This window comes from Gymnoscopelus microlampas (assembly GCF_963454915.1).
Source record: "Gymnoscopelus microlampas genome assembly, chromosome: 1".
Taxonomy (NCBI): Eukaryota; Metazoa; Chordata; class Actinopteri; order Myctophiformes; family Myctophidae; genus Gymnoscopelus; species Gymnoscopelus microlampas.
The window spans coordinates 60,040,932-60,063,207 of record NC_139962.1 but is presented as its reverse complement, the minus strand read 5'-3'; the positions used below and the strand labels follow the sequence as shown (position 1 = coordinate 60,063,207).

General features: G+C 39.2%; 4 protein-coding genes across 6 annotated transcripts in view; all 4 read right to left on the bottom strand.

Moving 5' to 3' along the window:
* Nucleotides 1-952, bottom strand: part of LOC311045164 (E3 ubiquitin-protein ligase TRIM39-like) — a 10,549-nt gene extending 9,597 nt beyond the window's left edge. The window contains exon 1 of the mRNA XM_084056975.1: nt 846-952. The gene's annotated coding sequence lies outside the window, so the exon portion shown is untranslated. The remainder of the gene's footprint in view (nt 1-845) is intronic.
* The window catches only part of LOC311045181 (E3 ubiquitin-protein ligase TRIM35-like), a 26,714-nt gene extending 14,926 nt beyond the window's left edge, over nt 1-11,788 (bottom strand). Inside the window, exons 1-2 of one of the 3 annotated variants that reach the window (XR_014600750.1) lie at nt 11,676-11,760; nt 8,404-10,228 (exon numbers count right to left, since the gene is read on the bottom strand). Coding sequence is in view for 1 of the 3 variants with exons in the window: in XM_084056993.1 (XP_083913119.1) it covers nt 8,777-10,090 (1,314 nt within the window). In the remaining 2 variants the exon portion in view is untranslated. Of the gene's footprint in view, nt 1-8,242; nt 10,229-11,675 lie in introns of those variants that run through there. The other 2 variants (XM_084056993.1, XM_084056992.1) reach the window with 2 other exon arrangements.
* Nucleotides 10,196-16,462, bottom strand: LOC311044374 (E3 ubiquitin-protein ligase TRIM35-like; the record flags this gene model as incomplete). Its single annotated transcript, XM_084055895.1, has 3 exons — nt 16,348-16,462; nt 13,540-14,800; nt 10,196-10,228 (listed from the first exon to the last, which is right to left on the bottom strand). Exons 2-3 carry the CDS (start codon nt 14,659-14,661, stop codon nt 10,196-10,198), a joined length of 1,155 nt encoding a protein of 384 aa, XP_083912021.1. The 5' UTR covers nt 14,662-14,800; nt 16,348-16,462.
* LOC311044366 (E3 ubiquitin-protein ligase TRIM35-like) lies at nt 14,774-22,276 on the bottom strand (the record flags this gene model as incomplete). Its single annotated transcript, XM_084055878.1, has 2 exons — nt 21,204-22,276; nt 14,774-14,800 (listed from the first exon to the last, which is right to left on the bottom strand). Exons 1-2 carry the CDS (start codon nt 22,269-22,271, stop codon nt 14,774-14,776), a joined length of 1,095 nt encoding a protein of 364 aa, XP_083912004.1. The 5' UTR covers nt 22,272-22,276.

The following is a 22,276-nucleotide window of genomic DNA, read 5'->3' as shown; positions in this document are numbered from 1 at the left end:
ACATTAAACTACTACCCCGCAGCGAGAGTTAACATTTGGGGCGTGGGGGTAAGCACCATTTTTTCAATTTGTACATGTTTGGAGTGTCTACGGGGCATAGTGCTGAAAGTGCCTGTGTCCATGGGGGGTGAACCCTACAACTCTCGTAGATTGAAAACGTCAGAATCATAAATACGTCTGCAAGAGTTGTATTCTACATCTAAGGCTGCGCTACGGGGGCGGGGGTGTTCAGGCAACGGTAGAACTCCGTCTAGCTAGTCCCACATTAGCCATGGTTCACGTGACGCTCGTCTGTCACAAGCGTCATGGCGGAACTTCAACCTAGTTTTGGCACTTACCCCATGGCCACGGATGTTATAATTTGATTCAGGTGGATCTAAGTACCCTTATCTTCCGTATTGTTCAATAAAAAGCATTTGAATCCGATCGGCAGTCATTTTCTCATAGAGTTGTTGATGTATAAGAGTGCAATACACCTTCCAACCGATAGGGTCGCGTAGTTGAAAGCCTATGGAGAAAATGGCCACCGATCGGATTAAAATGCGTTTTATTGAACAATTCGGAAGATACGCGTACTTAGACCCATCCGATTCAAATTATAACATCCATGGGGTAAGCACTTTATATTAGAAATCTGAAGATGTACGGGTTGTAAATGGAAAATGCCCCAAAAAAAACACTTTGAAGTTCCACCATGACTGTCATATGACAGTCATGTTTCAGGGCTAGTCCCACGTTATCTACTCACATTGCCGAGGCTCCTTGATCGGTATAAAGACGAGCCTATTAAATTGATGACAACATACAATGAATTGAACACAAAGTATTGTAGAATGAAAACGTACCTTGTGTTTCTTAGCCAGACGATTTAACATGTAGGTCCGTGAATGCTCTCTTAACGTAGTTTACGTTCAATCATTCAGCTGTCAGCTGTTCAAAGACCAGAGTTCATAAAGACGCGCGCATAAGACCCGCAAATGAAAAACACCCTTCCTGTTTCTTGGCACTTCAAAATAAAATGCTATAACAGAAGAACTAATAAAACTAACTAGAAAGAATATGCAAAACAATGTAAAAGTGACAGTTGCATTATAGGAACAGTGAGGCATCAATAATGCATTAACATGAGTCACCGTATATCATATCCAATTAAAGTTAATTAAATAAAACTTGGCTTCTTACGATGACAATAGTAGCGCTGCCTTCTGGCTGTGTGTGTGTGTGTGTGTGTGTGTGTGTGTGTGTGTGTGTGTGTGTGTGTGTGTGTGTGTGTGTGTGTGTGTGTGTGTGTGTGTGTGTGTGTGTGTGTGTGTGTGCAGCGTGAGTTGAAATGGTCTCTATTTTGTTGAAAGATTGTTTGAAAATGACATTTTTAATTAAACCCCTTTATTTGATTTTACAGCCATTTAAATGTCTTAAAGGCATTTATTAGGATACTTTTAAGGAATGGGAATGATGTACAAAAACGAATTTCACCCACTTTTTTTACCTTGTAAACCTGTGATGTGACAATAAACCTGGTTCTGATTCTGATTCTGAAGGAAAGCTCATGTCACTGTTTTGTTGTGTTTGTCCCTGTACCATCACGAGGTGAACAGTACACCATGCTGTTTAGAACCGAACGTCCCTGTTACTGGATTCACACAGAATTATTACATTTCCTACCGTTTGATTTTAACGTTGTTATGCTTAGTTCTCTCATAGTTCCTAATGTACAATGCATACATACTGTAGATTTGCTTTGCCATTCACCATGGCTTTATGTTGAAGAAAACTGTGATACTGTTTGAGTGTGGAAAGGCTCTGACAGCCTACATATTGTTCATTATTCCAGAGAAACTCTCCTGACTAAGTCAGCTAGTTCACCTTGCATTGAAAATTCAAACCTCACAACCGCCTCATCACCACCAGTAGCCCACTAGATGGCAATATAAGACCAATATGTCCTTAGCTTAGGCTACATATTGTATGTACAGTAGCCTACTGTAGCTATATGTGGACAGTTAGGCTACTCACATTTATCAGTTCACCTTCAAAGACATCTTTGGATGTAAAGGCAAACTGTTTAACATGAATGAAAACGTAATTTACTCTCTATTATGATGATTATATGATTATAATATGATTCAGTTGTATCATGTTTTATTTTAGAATCCAGAATAAAGAGTATTGGTACATATTATGCTGATAATATGCAATAAATAAAACTATTCATGATTCAACTATGATGATGATCATCATCATCATCATCATAATGTACTATTTGTATTATTTTATTGTGTTTTGAAGGCAATAAACCATGGAATAATTGAACCATTGAGACAAATAAAATAAAAATCTGCAAAGCAACTTGGAGTAATTTTATTGGAGTAAAAATGTACTAGATTTGGCTTTGAGATGTAGTGGAGCACATATGAACTATTGAAAAACCCTGCGGTTAAGGTCCTTGTTGGACCATGGACCTCATATTTAACCTGAGCTAGTCAACAAAATATGACGAGGGAGATCAATTGAATTGTTTACCTGGTCAATTCTAGACTGTATTTCTTGACAATTTTGTTGGATATTCAATACTTCTGTCTTTACATTTTAAAAAACTGTTATTTGTGTTAACAATTTTTATGTCCACGATTTTTATAAATCTTTCCAAAATAGCAGATCTACAAGCTCATGTTGTAATGTGTTGTGAGCTTGTCCAAAATAGGGTTCAACTGCTTTTGATACTATATTAAATCATCTTGCTATCGTTAAATGATCAGGTCGAAATCAATCACTTCAAATTATATCATACATTATCAGCATTTTAATTGGCAGGTATAGTTTCACAATAGTTGAAATGTTTGCAGCGGAGTTGCAAACAAGTGCATTGTAGAGGGATTCACATTATGCAACTCAAGTACAAAGTAGTATGTCATGTCCATAGTATGTTTCACTGTGTAAAGGCCTTTAAGACCCAAAAGTGAGATCACGGTTCCCAGATTTCTTGTGCTTTCTCCCCATAGGGTTTTAATGTATGCAGAAAACAAAGTTTGTCGTTTACATAACCGTCAATTTAGAAGTTTATTCATTGTTAAGATTATCTTGAATAAAGGGGTTTCTTTATTTTGTTGTTGCTTTGAATGAAAAATATCATTATTATGTCTATTCTCTATTTTGATTAAATAAATCCAGTTTATCCTGTGTAATCATTATCAGAGGGTGGAAACATGGTGTATTGTTGGCAGTGTAATGTCTGGGAAAACTGCAACTGTCATATATATTCTCAAGCCTTTAAATATCAAAATTGAGGACACCCGTTTGGTGTGCATTAGACGATGGACCCCCATAAGACCCCTGCTGGAGTTACAGACCCGTAAGGGTTCATTTGGTTCCAATTATCAGTAATTTAGCTGGGGACCCCCCTGGTACCCTCTCAGGGTTAAATACATTACAAAAGTATTTAAGTAGTGGTCAAGTTTAGTATATTACCATATGCCGAAGTAGAGCTATGTGCTAATAGGCCTCTGTGTGGGTCACTTCATTTTGAGTGCTGCTTTAGGAGACACTTAATAATATTGATTATCCTACCTAGACCACTCAAATTATCTCTATTCTATAAAACTGAGTAATATTAAAAACTCAATGTCAATAACATAATAGATATTTAGACATTTATTTCACTTGCCAACAGCTGTACAGCAGTGAGAGATACAAGGCTGATACAGAAAATGGAGATACAGCAACAATACTAGTAGTAATAAAAAAATCAAATAAAAAGTATTGTCATGAAAATGAACAACCGCCAATTAGATCAAGGACAAAGACAGTGTCAATACAGTATCCACACAATATACAGTAAGAAAAAATATACCGTATCAGAATCAGTACAGTATTGTCATAATCATCAATCAACATCATTATCATCATCAATCGTGATGTTACTCCAGGGTTACACTGAACTTCCTTGGTAAGATCTTCAGAGGGAGAGTTTCAGTGGCAAAGAATGGAGCGAGTGTGTCAGTGAAAGTGTCTATGAAGGTGTGTATGTGTGTGTTAGTATCAGGATCAGAGAAGGACACCTTTCCTTTATTCCAGTCCAGCTGCACTCTGATCTTCTGGGGTTTCTGCTTCAATACGAGCTCAGTGGCTGGACTTTGTGCTCTGTATATTATATTGTATTTACCTTTGTGTAAACTTAAACCCCAATTTGTTTTGGGGGCAGACATTTCCATCACTCCCATGAGCCAGTATGTATTGTCTCCAACCTCAACATCCCAGCTGTGAGTCCCTGAGTTAAAGCCCTCAGAACCCCGGATAAAGGCAACGGAGAATTGGTTGTCAGTAAGCTGCAGTTCTTCTCTACGTCTCACACTGGTCAGATTATCAGACAGGATGCATTTGGAGCCATGGTTGGGGTTGAGAATGACAGGAGTGTAAGAGACAATGTCCTTCATTTTGTTCCAGACTCTGAAGGTCAGGTTTCCCATGTGTTTGGTCACATCGATCAGTGTTCCTGAGACCAACTGTGGGACGTGTGGGTCCTGCAGTGTAAGCTGGGCTCTTTCCACTGTGGTCTTGTAGTTCTGCAGGAATGAGACGTCTTCAGCTTTCAGATCCTCCTCTATGGCTCTGATTGTGTGTGAAAGGGTTGACATCTCTCTGTTCAGAGCATCAATCTTCTCCTTCATCACCTGACTCTTCTGCTGCTCTTCCTCTCTCAGTGCAGCAATCCTGGCCTTCTTTTCCTCGTGTAGAAACTGATGGAGCTTTTTAAACTGTTCCTTGATCTTAATCTCTGTTGACTGGAGCTGGAACTTGATGTGTTTTGCTATTTGCTCCAATGTAGTCTAAGATAATGGTTCAAAAGGACATATTGTACTGTACACATGAGGAAAAGAGTGCCAGGCTTTGCTTTATAGTATGCTCTTAGCCCCGTTTGGAACCTCACTCTGTACGAGCTATCGTGTGTGTGTGTGTGTGTGTGTGTGTGTGTGTGTGTGTGTGTGCGTGCGTGCGTGCGTGCGTGCGTGCGTGCGTGCATGCGTGCGTGCATGTGTGTGTAAACTAACCTGACATGTTGGAGATGATTCTTGAACAAATTGAATGATAAACAAATGCTTATTTTGTTGTTTTTATAATGTTATTGTGTATGTGTTTGTATGTGACGTCTATCTGCTCTGTTTTTGTTTGATTGTTTATAGGCATTCTTTTTAACACAAGAGCCATACTGTTGTCATCAGGGGTCATCAACATGTACAAACATGTCCGTGGCAAGTCTATGTCCTTGGCACTTTTTTCTTTTTTTTCTATAATTTCCTCTTTTTTTTGTTGAATATTCACAATCTAATTAAAAAATGTGTGTGACTAACTTTTGGTGACTCATAAAGTGTCATGAAAATGGATGGAGCCCGCACACCGGATTTGGTACAAGGAGACTTTCTTTATTTGGACAACGTTTCGATCTTATAGATCTTCATCAGGTCATGATCATACACAAACAGTCTGTGCTTTTATCAGGAAATGGCCAGTGTCAGCCACCCCCACTTGTGACACCGCAGGTGTGACAAATCTCCCCTGAGTGAGCTGGCACCGGGCCTACCTTTGCACAGATATATATATACATTTATTTAATTTTACTTTATTTGTATGCCCGTAGGTCAAACCAGTTAAAAACAATTAAAAACATATCTATGGTTACTTGTTCTTCTTAACCATTTCTTAGTGGCCTGTCTGGGTCTGTGGTTAGTCAAGAGTGTCATGCTCATTAATACGTTGCAGGAGATTTGTGGTATTGTACGTGACACCTGTACTACCACATACCACGTAGGGTATGTGAGTCAAGTCAACGGTATGACCACAGTGGAAAAAGAGCAAAAACAGATGTCATGTCATCTGTTGAGAAGGAGCACCAAGGCAAAGGAGGGCAGAACTGGACAAGTAAAGTTAATTTTCGTCAGTTGAGAGAAAGTGTTTCAAAGTGTCCAATAATAACAATAACAACTAAATTATAATAACACTGAACAAGCATAATCCATGGAAACCCTTGATCCACAGCCTCACCATGAGACCTCCTCCTCACCTCTGATCAAAGTTAGGCACCTTTGCAACAAACTATTGTGACATTGCATTCCTTTAGATTATGCCATGCCCATTAATTACTCATCATGTACATAATTATCTGTTTTGACACTCAAGTCTTTTTCCTTTGTCCCATGACTCCCATCGGCATGCTTTCTCATCAACATGGATTAGGCCTATTGTACCTGTTCACCTTAATGGAAACCACACCTATTGGAGCTACGTTGCATACTCAATCACTGACACTCGCATATTTAACCAGTGGTGTAAAGTAACTAAGTACATTTACTCAAGTACTTCACTTAAGTACAATTTTGAGGTATTTTTTACTTTACTGGAGTATTTCCAATTTTCAATACTTTTACTTCTACTCCACTACATCGTTTACATCATACATGGGCTATTTGAAAATAGCCGATCTACAAGCTCACAATGTGTTTCATTGTGAGCTTGTAGATCGCTTATTTTCAAAAGATTGTTATACATTTTATACAATACATTTGAAAACTTGTGAAATGGGACATTCTGCATCAGTACTTTCTACTTTTACTTAAATAAAAAAGGTGAGTACTTTTTCCACCACTGAACATAGAACGTAAAACAAACACACATTCTCAAATGTGTGCACGTGTTTGGCCGCTAGATGTCACTGTGTTGTCAAAGTTATCAACCAATGGAGGTTTAAACCTATGGGTTCAAAATGCCAAATTCTTCCCAAAATAGTGCCCAGTTCTCCCCAAATTAGTTCTCCCCATAATCTGAAACGTGTCATTGTAGCTACACATGTTGCAGTTTTTTCTATGTATTGTTTTATCAATGGAAGACATCATGATTAATTTCATATGTGTCAGTAGCCTAGTATATCATTTAGTTTTGACACTGGCTACTTGTTTCATCATAGAAAATAGGATGAGAGCTATCATTATGGTGGTCTGCATCAGTGGTTCTCAAAGTAGGGTCCGGGGACCCCCGGGGTCCTTGAAGGGGTTCCCCAACAAAATTAGTTAATATAGCATAAAAATATCTGTAACCACTTTAACCCTATATACATCGACTATATTTGAAAATAGACGATTTACAAGCATGAATAAGTCTGTGAATATTTTTATGGGGGTCCCTGGGACAAAATATTTTCAGATAAGGGTCCGCGGCCACTTACATATTCATTTGGGGGTCCTTGACATGGACACGTTTACGGCCCACTGGTCTACACCGTTGATGTGACACACAGACAGACATTAGCACAGATATGATCTTTGGTCATTTGGAGCAGTGGTTCAAGGACCCCCAGAATGATATGTATTTTGGCCGCAGACTTCCAAAAGGACCGTGGGCCAGGGACCCCCCTTAGAGAAGACTTGTGTTAACGATTATGTCCACGATTTTTATAAATCCTCCCAAAATAGCAGATCTACAAGCTCACATTGCTGCGTGTTGTGAGCTTGTAGATCAGCTGTTTTTGAATACCAAAAGTCCAAAATAGGGTTAAACTGATTTAAATAATTTTGCTATTGCTAACATTTTGTGTTCATTTGGTTTAAATGATCAGGTCGAAATCAATAACTTCAAATGATATCATACATTATCAGCATTTTAATGGCAGGTATAGTTTCACAATAGTTAAAATGTTTGCAGCTGTTGTGGCTGAGATTCATATCATTATTATGTCTATTCTCTATTGTGATTAAATGCATCCAGTTTAGCCTTTGAAAATCATTATCAGAGGGTGGAAACATGGTGTATTGTTGACAGTGTAATGTCTGGGAAAACTGCAATTGTCAATACATTCTCAAGGGTTTAAATATTAAATATCAATATTGAGGACCCCTGTTTGGTGTGCATTAGGCGATGGACGGTTCATTTGGTTCCTAATTATCAGTCATTTAGCTGGGGAATGAACCCCCTGCGGGTAACCCCTCAGGGTTAAACACATTACAAAAGCATTTCAGTTGTGGTCAAGTTCAGCATATTACCATATGCATATGTGGGGTCACTCCTAATTTTGAGTGCTGCTTTAGGAGACACTTAATAATGTTGATTATCCTACCTAGACCACAACTCAAATCATCTCCATTCTATAAAACTGAGTAATATTAAAAACTCAATGTCAATAACATAATAGATATGTAGACATTTATTTCACTTGCCAGCGGCTGTACAGCAGTAAGAGAGAAAAGGCTGATACAGAAAAGGGAGATAAAGCTATGGGTAGCAACAACAATACTAGTGGTAATAAAATGCAAAAAGGTAAAAAAAAATAAAATAAATAAAAGAAGGTCAGCAGGTAACAACATACTGGGACTATAGAGTAACAGACACCATGTTACTACAGAACAAAAAAACAACCTGCCTGGCCCTTGGACATGGACTATATGTATGTACAGTAGAAGAGTCAATGGGTCAAATATACAGTATCACAACAAAACAAATACAGCATCAGCACAGTATTGTCATGAAAATGGACGTTAGGACGGCAACTAATGCAGATAACCGCCAATTTGATCAAGGACAAAGACAGTATCAATACAGTATCCACACAATATACAGCTTCAGTAAGAAAAAATACAGTATCAGAATCAGTACAGAATTGTCATAATCATCAATCAATCAACGTCATTATTATCATCATCAATCATGATGTTACTCCAAGGTTACACTGAACTTCCTTGGTAAGATCTTCAGAGGGAGAGTTTCAGTGCCAAAGTATGGAACGAGTGCCTCAGTGAAAGTGTGTGTGTGAAGGTGTGTATGTGTGTGTGTTAGTATCAGGATCAGAGAAGGAAAGCTTTCCTTTATTCCATTCCAACTGCACTCTGATCCTCTGGGGTTTCTGCTTCAATTCCAGAATGAAGCTGACACCCCTGTGTTGTTCACTGTATATACCATTCTGTAACTTTATAACCCAATACATTTTGGCAGACATTTCTATCACTCCCATGTGCCAGTATGTATTGTCTCCAACCTCAACATCCCAGCTGTGAGTCCCTGAGTTAAAGCCCTCAGAACCCTGGATGGAGGCAACAGAGCCTTGGTTGTCAGTAAGCTGCAGTTCTTCTTTCTTTCTGACTATCCTGGTCAGATTATCAGACAGGACTAATCTTAAATTACGATTGGGGTCCAGAATGACAGGAGTGTAAGAGACAATGTCCTTCATTTTGTCCCAGACTCTGAAGGTCAGGTTTCCCAGGTGTTTGGCCACATCTATCAGTGTTTCTGAGACCAACGGTGGGATGTGTGGGTCCTGCAGTGTGAGCTGGGCTCTTTCCACTGTGGTCTTGTAGTTCTGCAGGAATGAGACGTCTTCAGCTTTCAGATCCTCCTCTATGGCTCTGATTGTGTGTGAAAGGGTTGATAGGTCTCTGTTCAGAGCATCAATCTTCTCCTTAATCACCTGACTCTTCTGCTGCTCTTCCTCTCTCAGTGCAGTGATCTCTGCCTCCTCTTCCTTTTGTAGAAACTGATGGAGCTTTTTAAACTGTTCCTTGATCCTAAACTCTGTAAACAGGAGCTGGCTCTTGATGCGTTTTGCTGTTCGCTCTAATGAAGTTTTATTTTTATTAAATACCTTCAGTTTCTCCTGTAAAGGCTTCAGTGATTTCTGAACTTCCTCCTTGTGCTCCAGCGCAGCTTCATCGATGGGTCTGAAACTGTGGTTGGTGTGTTTTTTAGAATCTCGACACACAACACACGCTGGCTGTTGACATTCCAGACAGAAGAGCTTGTGTTTCTCAGTGTGCAGACTGCAGAGATCCTCAGGCCCAGATGAAGTTCTCTGACGTTTTGAAGGTCTCTGATGTCTCTCCTGTATGAAGGTCTCACACAAGTTCTTCAGAGCCAGGTTACAGGGTGGAGCTTTTCTTTTGCTTATTTTCTTACAAACTGGACATTCATTTGTTCCCTTATGTGTCCACCATTCCTGCAGACAGGCTTTGCAGAAGCTGTGGCTACATGCCAGGACAACAGGATCTTTAAAGATGTCACGACACACAGCGCAGGAAAAATCCTGTTCTGAAAAAGACGATGTGGAAGCCATTTAGTCTGAATGAAGCTCTGAGAACACTCCTTCTAGTAGAATGTTCACTAAAGTTTACTTTCACTGTGAAACCTGGTTCTTGTTCAAGTCCATTCAGCAGCAGATTCAAGAGGTCTGGGTCAGTATTCCCTCCTGTAGCTGTGGAAAGACCAGAATACAATAGAGAGTTAAGTCTCCAAACTCCAACCAAACATGAACATGTTGTCTACATCCCATGTGTCAAAATCCCACTTGGTCCTGTTTTAGTCCTCACACACAAACATCCCCATAACTGTAAACATCCCAAGCTGATCGAGGATGGTCTCTCAAACTGATGGCTATGAAAAGTTTATTCCAAAACACACCTTAAGGCTTGGCGTAATAGCCACAGCCATGTTTTGGGTTAGAGAGTACATAAAGACGTGTTTTACACAAGAGAGTGACGGTCGATGACAATATATGATGTGGTCAAAATTCCTAACCTAAATAAGCACATTAATGTATAGTCAAGCAGAATCAATAAGGTTTTGTTTGTCCTATCCATGCAGTGACATGTTGAGTGACACATTCCGCAGAGACTGTGCTATCACAAGATAAACATAAAATTAATGATACACTGACAACAGTATGATAAACCTCTTTCGACATGTACAATATATTTTTTTTAGCAGCAGTGTCAAATGTATGTGTGCAAGAGAAAAAGGCATTACACTGTATATATTTAGCAGCAGTGGCAAACACGTCCCAAGAAGCACATATACATACACACATCAAAACACTTGACTATGCAAGTAACATTTTGAGCAGCTGCTTAGGATTCTTAGTTGTTTCTATTTTTTGTTCTTTTGATTTTTTTATCCTGTCTTTCTTATCTAATAATCATCATGTCTCAGTATTTATAATACAGGAAAAAACATTAATTGTATGCCACTGACGCAGTTAGTTCTTATGTGTTCCATACTGCCTTATGCACCCTGCGAAGCATTCAAATGATACCAGGGCCAATCAGAGCAAGCAAAGGCAGCTGTTGGCTTGTCAAGTATGGAAGCGAATAAGATGCCATAATTCAAATGAAATGGCAAATTTGAAATAAGAGAAATGCTTTTTAATATTCAGAAAGTTATCGCATGTTTTGAGACAAAAATAAATGTAAAATGCTATAGCGTTAACATTTAATCTACAGGTGTGCTCAATCTATGACGAAATTAAAACTATAAATGCAAATCTTTTTATTTATTTTGAATTATGGCATGTATTCGCTTCCATAAAAGGGGACAGTCTAGTACAAGAACACAGCAATGGTAAAATAAAATAAATAAATGAATGTCATATTATTGCCCAAAATGGTAGCTTGTAACTTGAGTAGCTAAGCTACAAAAAATGACCCAAAAAGTAGCTGAGCTACTTGACGAGGTACACAAATATGAATGTAGCTAAAATACCGCCAGTTACAGCAAAATGTAGCTAAGCTACGTAGCTCAGCTACATGTAGCTTAATGCTCCCCAAAACTGGAGACGAGCGTCATGTGAACCATGGCTATAATCAAAGTAGCCTATTAACTTGGTGACAACATAGAACACAACATACTGTAGAATGAACACGTACCTTGTGCTCTTAGCCAGGTGTTTAAACAGAAATAAAAACGTGTTTGTAGGTACATGGATCATGGATGCGTCTCGTTACGTTGTTTACAGCGTGTACGAATAGTGTAATAGTTTACAGACCGGATCTACAACACACTCTTCCTGTTTCTTGGCAGTTCAAAATAAGAGTCATAATAAGCGATACACTATTCAAACAAACTAGAATGAATAGGCTATAATTATCTTTAAAGCAAAACAATGTAAACGTGACAGTTGAGGCATCAATCATGCATAACATGACCATATAAACAAATAACAAATAACTGAAATGAAAGTGAATGAAATAAAACTTGTCAAAAAAAGTCCACAGTATTAGTATTTTATGTTAAGTCCAACTGCTTCTTTACTGATGACAGTTAGTTGTCTTCTGGCTGGAGGTGCATCTGGTGGATTTTTCTAATGGAAAATAATGCTTACATATGGTGACACTTTCTTATATAAAACAGTGCTTAAATTGACTTTTATAATAAAGACTATCATACACAGTAAGTGTATATACTGACTCACATCAGGACATATTTAAGCTTAATTTATACTTCACTGAACTGCCCTTCAGACAAATGTTACTGCACAAAAATATGCAGAAGAAAAACTGTTATTGTTGAAATCGTTGGCATGTAGAATTTCACAACGTTGACATGTTTGCAGCTGTTCTGGCTGAGTTCAACTGAGATAACTATGGAAGTACATAGTAACATGTCCATAATATGTTTCACTGTGTAAAACCCAAAGTGAGTTCACACATAAGGTCCCCAGATTTCTACTGCTTTCTCCCCATATGATTTTTATTTATACGGAAAATAAAGTCTGTGGTTAACATAAGACAGTTTCACAATTTGTCCTAAGACAAACTAAAATTAACATCTTAACAGTCAATTTTTTAACTCATTATATTATGTTGTGCATGATTTGTAATTAGTCTATTGATTTGATTCATTTCAAGGACCCCCAGTTTGGTATGCATTAGACGATGGACCTCCATCAGAGTACAATTGGTCCATTTGGTTGCATTTGTGCACTGCTGGAGTTTCAGACCCACCCAGGGTCCACCCAGGGTCCATTTGTTTTCCGAGGATCAATCGTTTAGCTGGGTGACCCCTGGAACTCCCTCAGTTCTGGTGTGGTTAAGTTTAGCATATTATATTAATATATGCATATTAAGGGTCCTTCTGCTAATGGGCCACTCCTCATTTTGAGTGCCGCTTTAGGAGACACTTAATAATGTTGATTATCCTACCTAGACCACAACTCAAATCATCTCTATTCTATAAAACTGAGTAATATAAAAAAAACTCAATGTCAATAACATAATAGATATTTAGACATTTATTTCACTTGCCAACGGCTGTACAGCAGTGAGAGATACAAGGCCGATACAGAAAAGGGAGATAAAGCTATGGGTAGCAACAACAATACAAGTAGTAATAAAAATGCAAACCATGTTACTAACAGAAAACACCTGCCTGGCCCTCCACACATAGACTATATGTAAAAAGAATACGGTATCAGAATCAATACAGTATTGTCATAATCATCAAGCAACACCATTATCATCATCAATCATGAGGTTACTCCAGGGTTACACTGAACTTCCTTGGTAAAATCTTCAGAGGGAGAGTTTCAGTGGCAAAGAATGGAACGAGTGTGTCAGTGAAAGTGTGTGTGAAGGTGTGTATGTGTGTGTTAGTGTCAGGATCAAAGAAGGACAGCTTTCCTTTATTCCAGTCCAGCTGCACTCTGATCTTCTGGGGTTTCTGCTTCAATACAAGAATGAAGCAGAAACCCCTGTTTTGTACACTGTATTGACCATTCTGTAACTTCATAACCCAATTTGTTTTATTGGCAACCACTCCCATGAGCCAGTGTGTATTGTCTCCAACTTCAACATCCCAGCTGTGAGTCCCTGAGTTAAAGCCCTCAGAACCCTGGATAGAGGCAAGAGAGAATTGGTTGTCAGTAAGCTGCAGTTCTTCTCTACGTCTCACACTGGTCAGATTATCAGACAGGATGATTTTTGAGCCCTGGTTGGGGTCCAGAATGACAGGAGTGTAAGAGACAATGTCCTTCATTTTGTCCCAGACTCTGAAGGTCAGGTTTCCCAGGTGTTTGGCCACATCTAGCAGTGTTTCTGAGACCAACGGTGGGATGTGTGGGTCCTGCAGTGTGAGCTGGGCTCTTTCCACTGTGGTCTTGTAGTTCTGCAGGAATGAGACGTCTTCAGCTTTCAGATCCTCCTCTATGGCTCTGATTGTGTGTGAAAGGGTTGATATCTCTCTGTTCAGAGCATCAATCTTCTCCTTCATCACCTGACTCTTCTGCTGCTCTTCCTCTCTCAGTGCAGTGATCCCGGCCTCCTCTTCCTCTTGTAGAAACTGATGGAGCTTTTTAAACTGTTCCTTGATCTTAATCTCTGTTGACTGGAGCTGGCCCTTGATGTGTTTTGCTAGTCGCTCTAAGTACGTTTTATCTTTATTAAATACCTTCAGTTTCTCCTGTAAAGGCTTCAGTGATTTCTGGACTTCCTCCTTGTGGTCCAGTGCAGCTTCATCGATGGGTCTGAAACTGTGGTTGGTGTGTTTTTTAGAATCTCGACACACAACACACGCTGGCTGTTGACATTCCAGACAGAAGAGCTTGTGTTTCTCAGCGTGCAGACTGCAGAGATCCTCAGGCCCAGATGAAGTTCTCTGACGTTTTGAAGGTCTCTGATGTCTCTCCTGTATGAAGGCCTCACACAAGTTCTTCAGAGCCAGGTTACAGGGTGGAGATTTTCTTTTGTTTATTTTCTTACAAACTGGACATTCATTTGTTCCCTTATGTGTCCACCATTCCTGCAGACAGGCTTTGCAGAAGCTGTGGCTACATGCCAGGACAACAGGATCTTTAAAGATGTCACGACACACAGCGCAGGAAAAATCCTCTTCTGAAAGAGACAACGAGGAAGCCATTTGGTCTCTGAATGAAGCTCTGAGAAGACTCCTTCTAATCTAGTAGAATGTTCACTGAAGTTTACTTTCACTGTGAAACCTGGTTCTTGTCCAAGTCCATTCAGCAACAGATTCAAGTGGTCTGGGTCAGTATTCCCTCCTGTAGATGTAGAAAGACCAGAATACAATGGAGAGTTAAGTCTGCAAACTCCAACCAAACATGAACATTTAGTCTACATCCCATGTGTCAAAATCACATTTGGTCCTGTTTTGGTCCTCACACAGTGACACACACAAATATCCCCATAACTGTAAGCATCTCCAGCTGATTGAAGTCTCTTAAACTGATGGTTATGAAAAGTTTATTCCAAAACACACCTTAAAAGGCTAAACACGTTATTATCTGACAAAAACATACTATAATAAAGCTCTATAATAAATTAAATCTAATAAATCAATACAGTAGGCCTGTGAGGTACAATATTTACTCAACATGAATTGTTTAAACAAATGCCAATCTCATGTTAAATGGAAAAATGATCAACCATTTACTTAGCCTTGGAGTCTTGATCCAAGGTTAGACAACTTAAATCACAGTGAATCTGAATGAAAATTACTTTTTTCTTTTTCACAATCTTCTCAAAAAACAAACACGAATGAAATGTACCTTATTAGACTACGTTTTAATGAATGTAAAAATAAAAAAAAATCAGTTGCTACACTTGTCAATAGAAGAATTCCATTGACCGGATCTGTAGAGGGCGCAGTGGAGTAACTAAAACATGTTTTCCATCTGGTGGATTATTTAACATTTTGGCCAAAAGATGTATTTTAGACGTGAGGTGCGGGGTTCAGAGTGTTCCCAATAGGGAAAGTAGGCTTTCAACATCTTAAAACCGTCTTTGTTTTGGTGAGTAGCGAAAGTGAATTTATCATTTTTTACTACAGTTGAGAGGCTGCGGTACCGGGGGTGTTCGGATTCGGGCAACGGATCTAAAGTAACATAGCGTTAAGAAACTCCTTCTTGCGCTGTGGACCAGAACTAGTCCCACGTCAACCTTGGTTCACATGACGCTCGTCTGTCACGAGCGTCATGGCGGAACTTCAACCTGGTTTTGGCACTTTAGTTCGTATTATGTGTACATGTACATGAACGTTCAGATTGCAAATATAAAGTGCTTACCCCATGGCCACGGATGTTATCATTTGATTCGGGTGGGTTTAAGTACCCTTATCTTCCGTATTGTTCAATAAAAAGCATTTGAATCCGATCGGCGGTCATTTTCTCATAGTTGTTGATGTATAAGAGTGCAATACACCTCCCAACCGATAGGGTCGCGTAGTTGAAAGCGTATGGAGAAAATGGCCACCGATCGGATTAAAATGCTTTTTATTGAACAATTCGGAAGATATGGGTACCTAACCCCATCCAATTCAGATTATAACATCCGTGGCCATGGGGTAAGCACTTTATATTATAAATCTGAACGTGTATGAAGATGTACGGTTGTAAATGGGAAAAGTGCCGAAATCAGTTTGAAGTTCCACCATGACTGTCATGATATGACTGTCATGTTTCAGGGGCCAGGGCTAGTCCCACGTGATCTACTCACATTGCCGAGGCTCCTTGATCGGTATAAAGACGAGCCTATTAAGTTGTATGACAACAATGAATTGAACACAACGTACTGTCGAATGAAAACGTACCGTGTGTTTCTTAGCCAGGCGATTTAACATGTAGGTCCGTGAATGCGCTCGCAACGTAGTTTACGTTCATTCATTCAGCTGTTCAAAGACCAGAGTTTATAAAGACGCGCGTTTAAGAACTGCGCACGAAAAAAACACCCTTCCTGTTTCTTGGCACTTCAAAATAAAATACTATAACAGCAGAACTAATAAAACTAGAAAGTACAGTTCCTGAAGAAACAGTGTGGGATCGCTAAGAATGTTGCTGGTATTGAGTATTGATAGTGTTAGTGGTGTTGTAGTAGGGTCATAATACAATGACATCAGTATTATGACGTCACTAGATCGCATTATGCATTCTGACTAGTATGGCATTATGCATTATGACGTCACTAAATGGCATTTCTCCATTGAAATTACCCAAAAAACAGGGGTAATAATAATAAAAATAATAATAAATAGTGAAAATAACATTAGTGTGATCGCTAAAGCGATCCCACAATGATCGCTAAAGCGATCCCACAACTAACTAGAATAGAATGTATGCAAAACAATGTAAAAATGACAGTTGCATAGGGACAGTTGAGGCATCAATAATGCATTAACATGACCGTATATCATATACTCCAATAGAGTTAAATAAAACTTGGCTTCTTTACTGGTGACAATAGTAGAGCTCAGAGCTGTCTTCTGGCTGTGTGTGTGTGTGTGTGTGTGTGTGTGTGTGTGTGTGTGTGTGTGTGTGTGTGTGTGTGTGTGTGTGTGTGTGTGTGTGTGTGTGTGTGTGTGTGTGTGAGAGAGCTACTTTTACTTAAGTACAAAATCTGACTTCTTCCACCACTGGTTGCTACCACAACGCTGTAGTGAGTTGAAATTGTCTCTATTTTGTTGAAAAATGGTGTAAAAATAACATATTTTGATTAAACCCCTCAATTTGATTTTACAGCCATTTAAATATCTTAAAGACATTTATTAGAATACTTTTAAGAAAAGCTCATGTCATTGTTTTGTTGTGTTGACTATTGTCTTTGTCTCTGTACCATCAGGAGGTGAACACCATGCTGTTTAGACTGCAATGGAACCGAAGTCCCTGTTGCTGGATTCACACAGAATTATTACATTTCCAACAGTTTAACTGTGTTATGCTGACTTCTCTTATAGTTCCTAATGTATGCATACATACTGTACATTTTCTTTGCCATTCATCATGGCTTTATGTTGAAGACTGTGCTACTGTTTGAGTGTGGAGAGGCTCTGATAGCCTACATATTGTCTCTTTCATTATTCCAGAGAAACTCTCCTGACTAAGTCAGCTAGTTCACTAGCCTGGGATCCAGTTCACCTTGCATTGAAAATTCAAACCTCACAACCGTCTCATCACCAGTAGCCCACTAGATGGCAATATAAGACCAATATGTCCTTAGCTTAGGCTACATTGTACTGTATGTAGGCCTACAATACTGTATATGTGGCCAGTTACTCACATTTACCAGTTCACCTTCAAGACATATTTGGATGTAAAGGTAAACTGTTTAACATGAATGAAAACTTAATTGACTCTCAATTATGATGATTATATGATTCAGTTGTATCATGTTTTATTTTAGAATCCAGAATAAAGAGCATTGGTACATGTTGGCTGATAATATGCAATAAATACAACTATTCATGATTCAACTATGATGATCATCATCATCCTAATGTTCTATTTCTATTATGTTATTGTGTTTTGAAGGCAATAAACCATGGAATATTTGAACCATTGAGAGAAATTCAATCACACACACACAAAAATCTGCAAAGTAGCTTGTAACTAACGTTTTAAACTAATTTTAGTGGAGTAAAAAGTACTATGTTTGGCTTTGAGATGTAGTGGAGTACATATGAACTATTGAAAACCCCTGCAGTTAAGGTCCTTGTTGGACCTCATATTTAACCTGAGCTAGTCAACAAAATATGATGAGGGAGATCAATTGAATTGTTTACCTGGTCAATTCTAGCCTGTATTTCTTGACTATATTGTTGGATATTCAATACTTCTGTCTTTACATTTAAAAATTGTTATTTGATTTTAATGTCCACGATTTTTATAAATCTTTCCAAAATAGCAGATCTACAAGCTCATGTTGTAACGTGTTGCGAGCTTGTCCAAAATAGGGTTAAACTGATTTTGATACTATATCAAATCCTCTTGCTATGTTGTATTTCTATCCATTTGGTTTAAATGATCAGGTCGAAATCAATCACTTCAAATTCTATCATACATTATCAGCATTTTAATTGGCAGGTATAGTTTCACAATAGTTGAAATGTTTGCAGCTGAGTTGCAAACAAGTGTATTGTCCATAGTATGTTTCACTGTGTAAAGGTCTTTAAGACCCAGAAGTGAGTTTATAGGGTTTTAATTTATGCAGAAAACAAAGTTTGTCGTTTACATAACCGTCAATTTAGAAGTTTATTCATTGTTAAGATCTTGAATAAAGGGTGTTTCTTTATTTTGTTGTTGCTTTGAATGAAACATATCATTATTATGTCTATTCTCTATTGTGATTAAATAAATCCAGTTCATCCTTTGTAATCATTATCAGAGGGTGGAAACATGGTGTATTGTTGGCAGTGTAATGTCTGGGAAAACTGCAATTGTCATATAAATTCTCAGGCTTTTAAATATCAAGGTTCAAGGTTCATTTTATTTTGTCTCTCGAGAGAGAAATTTGTCTTAGCCCCACTGCATACATATAACATTCAACAGATCAAAGAAAAGATACAAAAAAAACACAAAAAAACAACAACAACAATACAACAGTAAACACATAGACAAGATATATTGCACATACTCCCTTAACGGGGTGCGTCTAGACAAAGTCTTCTTTGTAGTCTTAGATTGAGTATTTGGATTGACATAGGAATGAAAGAATACTTATAACGATTATATTCCCACCTTGGCGTCCTATACCTTCTACCCGATGGTAGTAGATCATACAAGGGTTCAGTACATGCAAGGGATCAGACATAGTATTCTGGGCCTGCCTTATTACTGCTTGCTCAAATATGACCTGGGGCCTGATCGGGGGGGTAGACATCCCCATAATCTTCCCCGCCATATTCACTAGTCTTGTAATTTGTGATTTGTACACAACCGTCAGGTTTCCGAACCAACTGGATATTCCGTATCTTAAGATGGACTCAATACTGGCCCTATAAAAAGTCAACATAATATTACGACTGACTCCGAAGAGCCTAAGCCTTCGAAGGAAGTGTAGACGCTGGTGTATCTTTGAACACACAGTTGTAACATGTGTATGCCAGCTCAGATCCTTGTCAATCTGTACTCCTAGGTACTTGTATGAGGAGACTTGTTCTATGTTATGGTTGTGAATGGCGATCATGCTGTGGTCCCCTATGGACCTGGGGTCCACTATGATCTCCTGTTTTGCTTACATTTATTTTCAGATGGTGTTGATCGCACCACTCTGTGAATTTGTCAACACCTGATGTGTGACTGACGATGTCACTGTTGCTCTTGAGCAGACTAAGAATCACAGTGTCGTCTGAGAACTTTAAAACAAACTGATTCGGATTTGAGCTGACACAGTCATCAGTGTACAATGTAAACAGAAGGGAGGAACTAACTGTTCCTTGGGGCACCCCTGTACTGCATAGTGTCTCCTCTGAGAGCACTGAGTTATCAATATCGAGGACCCCTGTTTGGTGTGCATTAGACGACGGACCCCCATAAGACCCATGCTGGAGTTACAGACTCGTAAGTGTTCATTTGGTTCCAATTATCAGTCATTTCGCTGGGGACCCCCCTGGTTCCCCCTCAGGGTTAAACACATTACAGAGGTATTTCAGTTGTGGTCAAGTTTAGTATATTACCATATGCCTATGTAGAGCTATGTGCTAATAGCCTGTGTGTGGGTCACTTCATTTTGAGTGCTGCTTTAGGAGACACTTCATAATGTTGAATATCCTACCTAGACCACAACTCAAATCATCTCCATTCTATAAAACTGAGTAATATTAAAAACTCAATGTCAATAACATAATAGATATTTAGACATTTATTTCACTTGCCAGTGGCTGTACAGCAGTAAGAGATACAAGGCTGATACAGAAAAGGGAAATAAAGCTATGGGTAGCAACAACAATACTAGTAGTAATAAAAATGGAAAGGTACAAAAAAAAAAGAGAAAAAGAGAAGGTCAGCAGGTAGCAACATACTGGGACTAGAGTACCAGACACCATGTTACTACAGAACAAAAAAAACAACCTGCCTGGCCTTTCACACATGGACTATATGTATGTACAGTATAAGTGTCAATGCAGTAAAATATACAGTGTCACAACAAAACAAAAAAGAATACAGCATCAGCACAGTATTGCCATGAAAATGGACGTTAGGACGGCAACTAATTCAGACAACCGCCAATTAGATCAAGGACAAAGACAGTATCAATACAGTATCCACACAATATACAGTCAGAAAAAAGGATGTAGTATCAGAATCAGTACAGTATTGTCATAATCATCAATCATTATCATCATCAATCATGAGGTTACTCAAGGGTTACACTGACCTTCCTTGGTAAGATCCTCAGAGGGAGAGTTTCAGTTGCAAAGTATGGAAAGAGTGCCTCAGTGAAAGTGTGTGTGAAGGTGTGTATGTGTGTGTTAGTATCAGGATCAGAGAATGACACCTTTCCTTTATTCCAGTCCAGCTGCACTCTGATCCTCTGGGGTTTCTGTTTCAATACAATAATGAAGCGTAAAGCCCTGTTTTGTACACTGTATTGACCATTCTGTAACTTTATCACCCAATAGGTTTTGGCAGACATTTCCATCACTCCCATGAGCCAGTGTGTATTGTCTCCAACCTCAACATCCCAGCTGTGAGTCCCTGAGTTAAAGTCCTCAGAACCCCAGATAGAGGCAACAGAGCCTTGGTTGTCAGTACGCTGCGGTTCTTCTCTACGTCTCACACTGGTCAGATTATCAGACAGGATGAATTTTGGACCAGTGAAGGGGTCCAGAATGACAGGAGTGTAAGAGACAATGTCCTTCATTTTGTCCCAGACTCTGAAGGTCAGGTTTCCCAGGTGTTTGACCACATCTATCAGTGTTTCTGGGGACAACTGTGGGATGTGTGGGTCCTGCAGTGTGAGCTGGGCTCTTTCCACTGTGGTCTTGTAGTTCTGCAGGAATGAGACGTCTTCAGCTTTCAGATCCTCCTCTATGGCTCTGATTGTGTGTGAAAGGGTTGATATCTCTCTGTTCAGAGCATCAATCTTCTCCTTCATCACCTGACTCTTCTGCTGCTCTTCCTCTCTCAGTGCAGTGATCCCGGCCTCCTCTTCCTCTTGTAGAAACTGATGGAGCTTTTTAAACTGTTCCTTGATCTTAATCTCTGTTGACTGGAGCTGGCCCTTGATGTGTTTTGCTATTCGCTCTAATGAAGTTTTATCTTTATTAAATACCTTCAGTTTCTCCTGTAAAGGCTTCAGTGATTTCTGGACTTCCTCCTTGTGGTCCAGTGCAGCTTCATCGATGGGTCTGAAACTGTGGTTGGTGTGTTTTTTAGAATCTCGACACACAACACACGCTGGCTGTTGACATTCCAGACAGAAGAGCTTGTGTTTCTCAGCGTGCAGACTGCAGAGATCCTCAGGCCCAGATGAAGTTCTCTGACGTTTTGAAGGTCTCTGATGTCTCTCGTGTATGAAGGCCTCACACAAGTTCTTCAGAGCCAGGTTACAGGGTGGAGATTTTCTTTTGTTTATTTTCTTACAAACTGGACATTCATTTGTTCCCTTATGTGTCCACCATTCCTGCAGACAGGCTTTGCAGAAGCTGTGGCTACATGCCAGGACAACAGGATCTTTAAAGATGTCATGACACACAGCGCAGGAAAAATCCTCTTCTGAAAGAGACAACGAGGAAGCCATTTGGT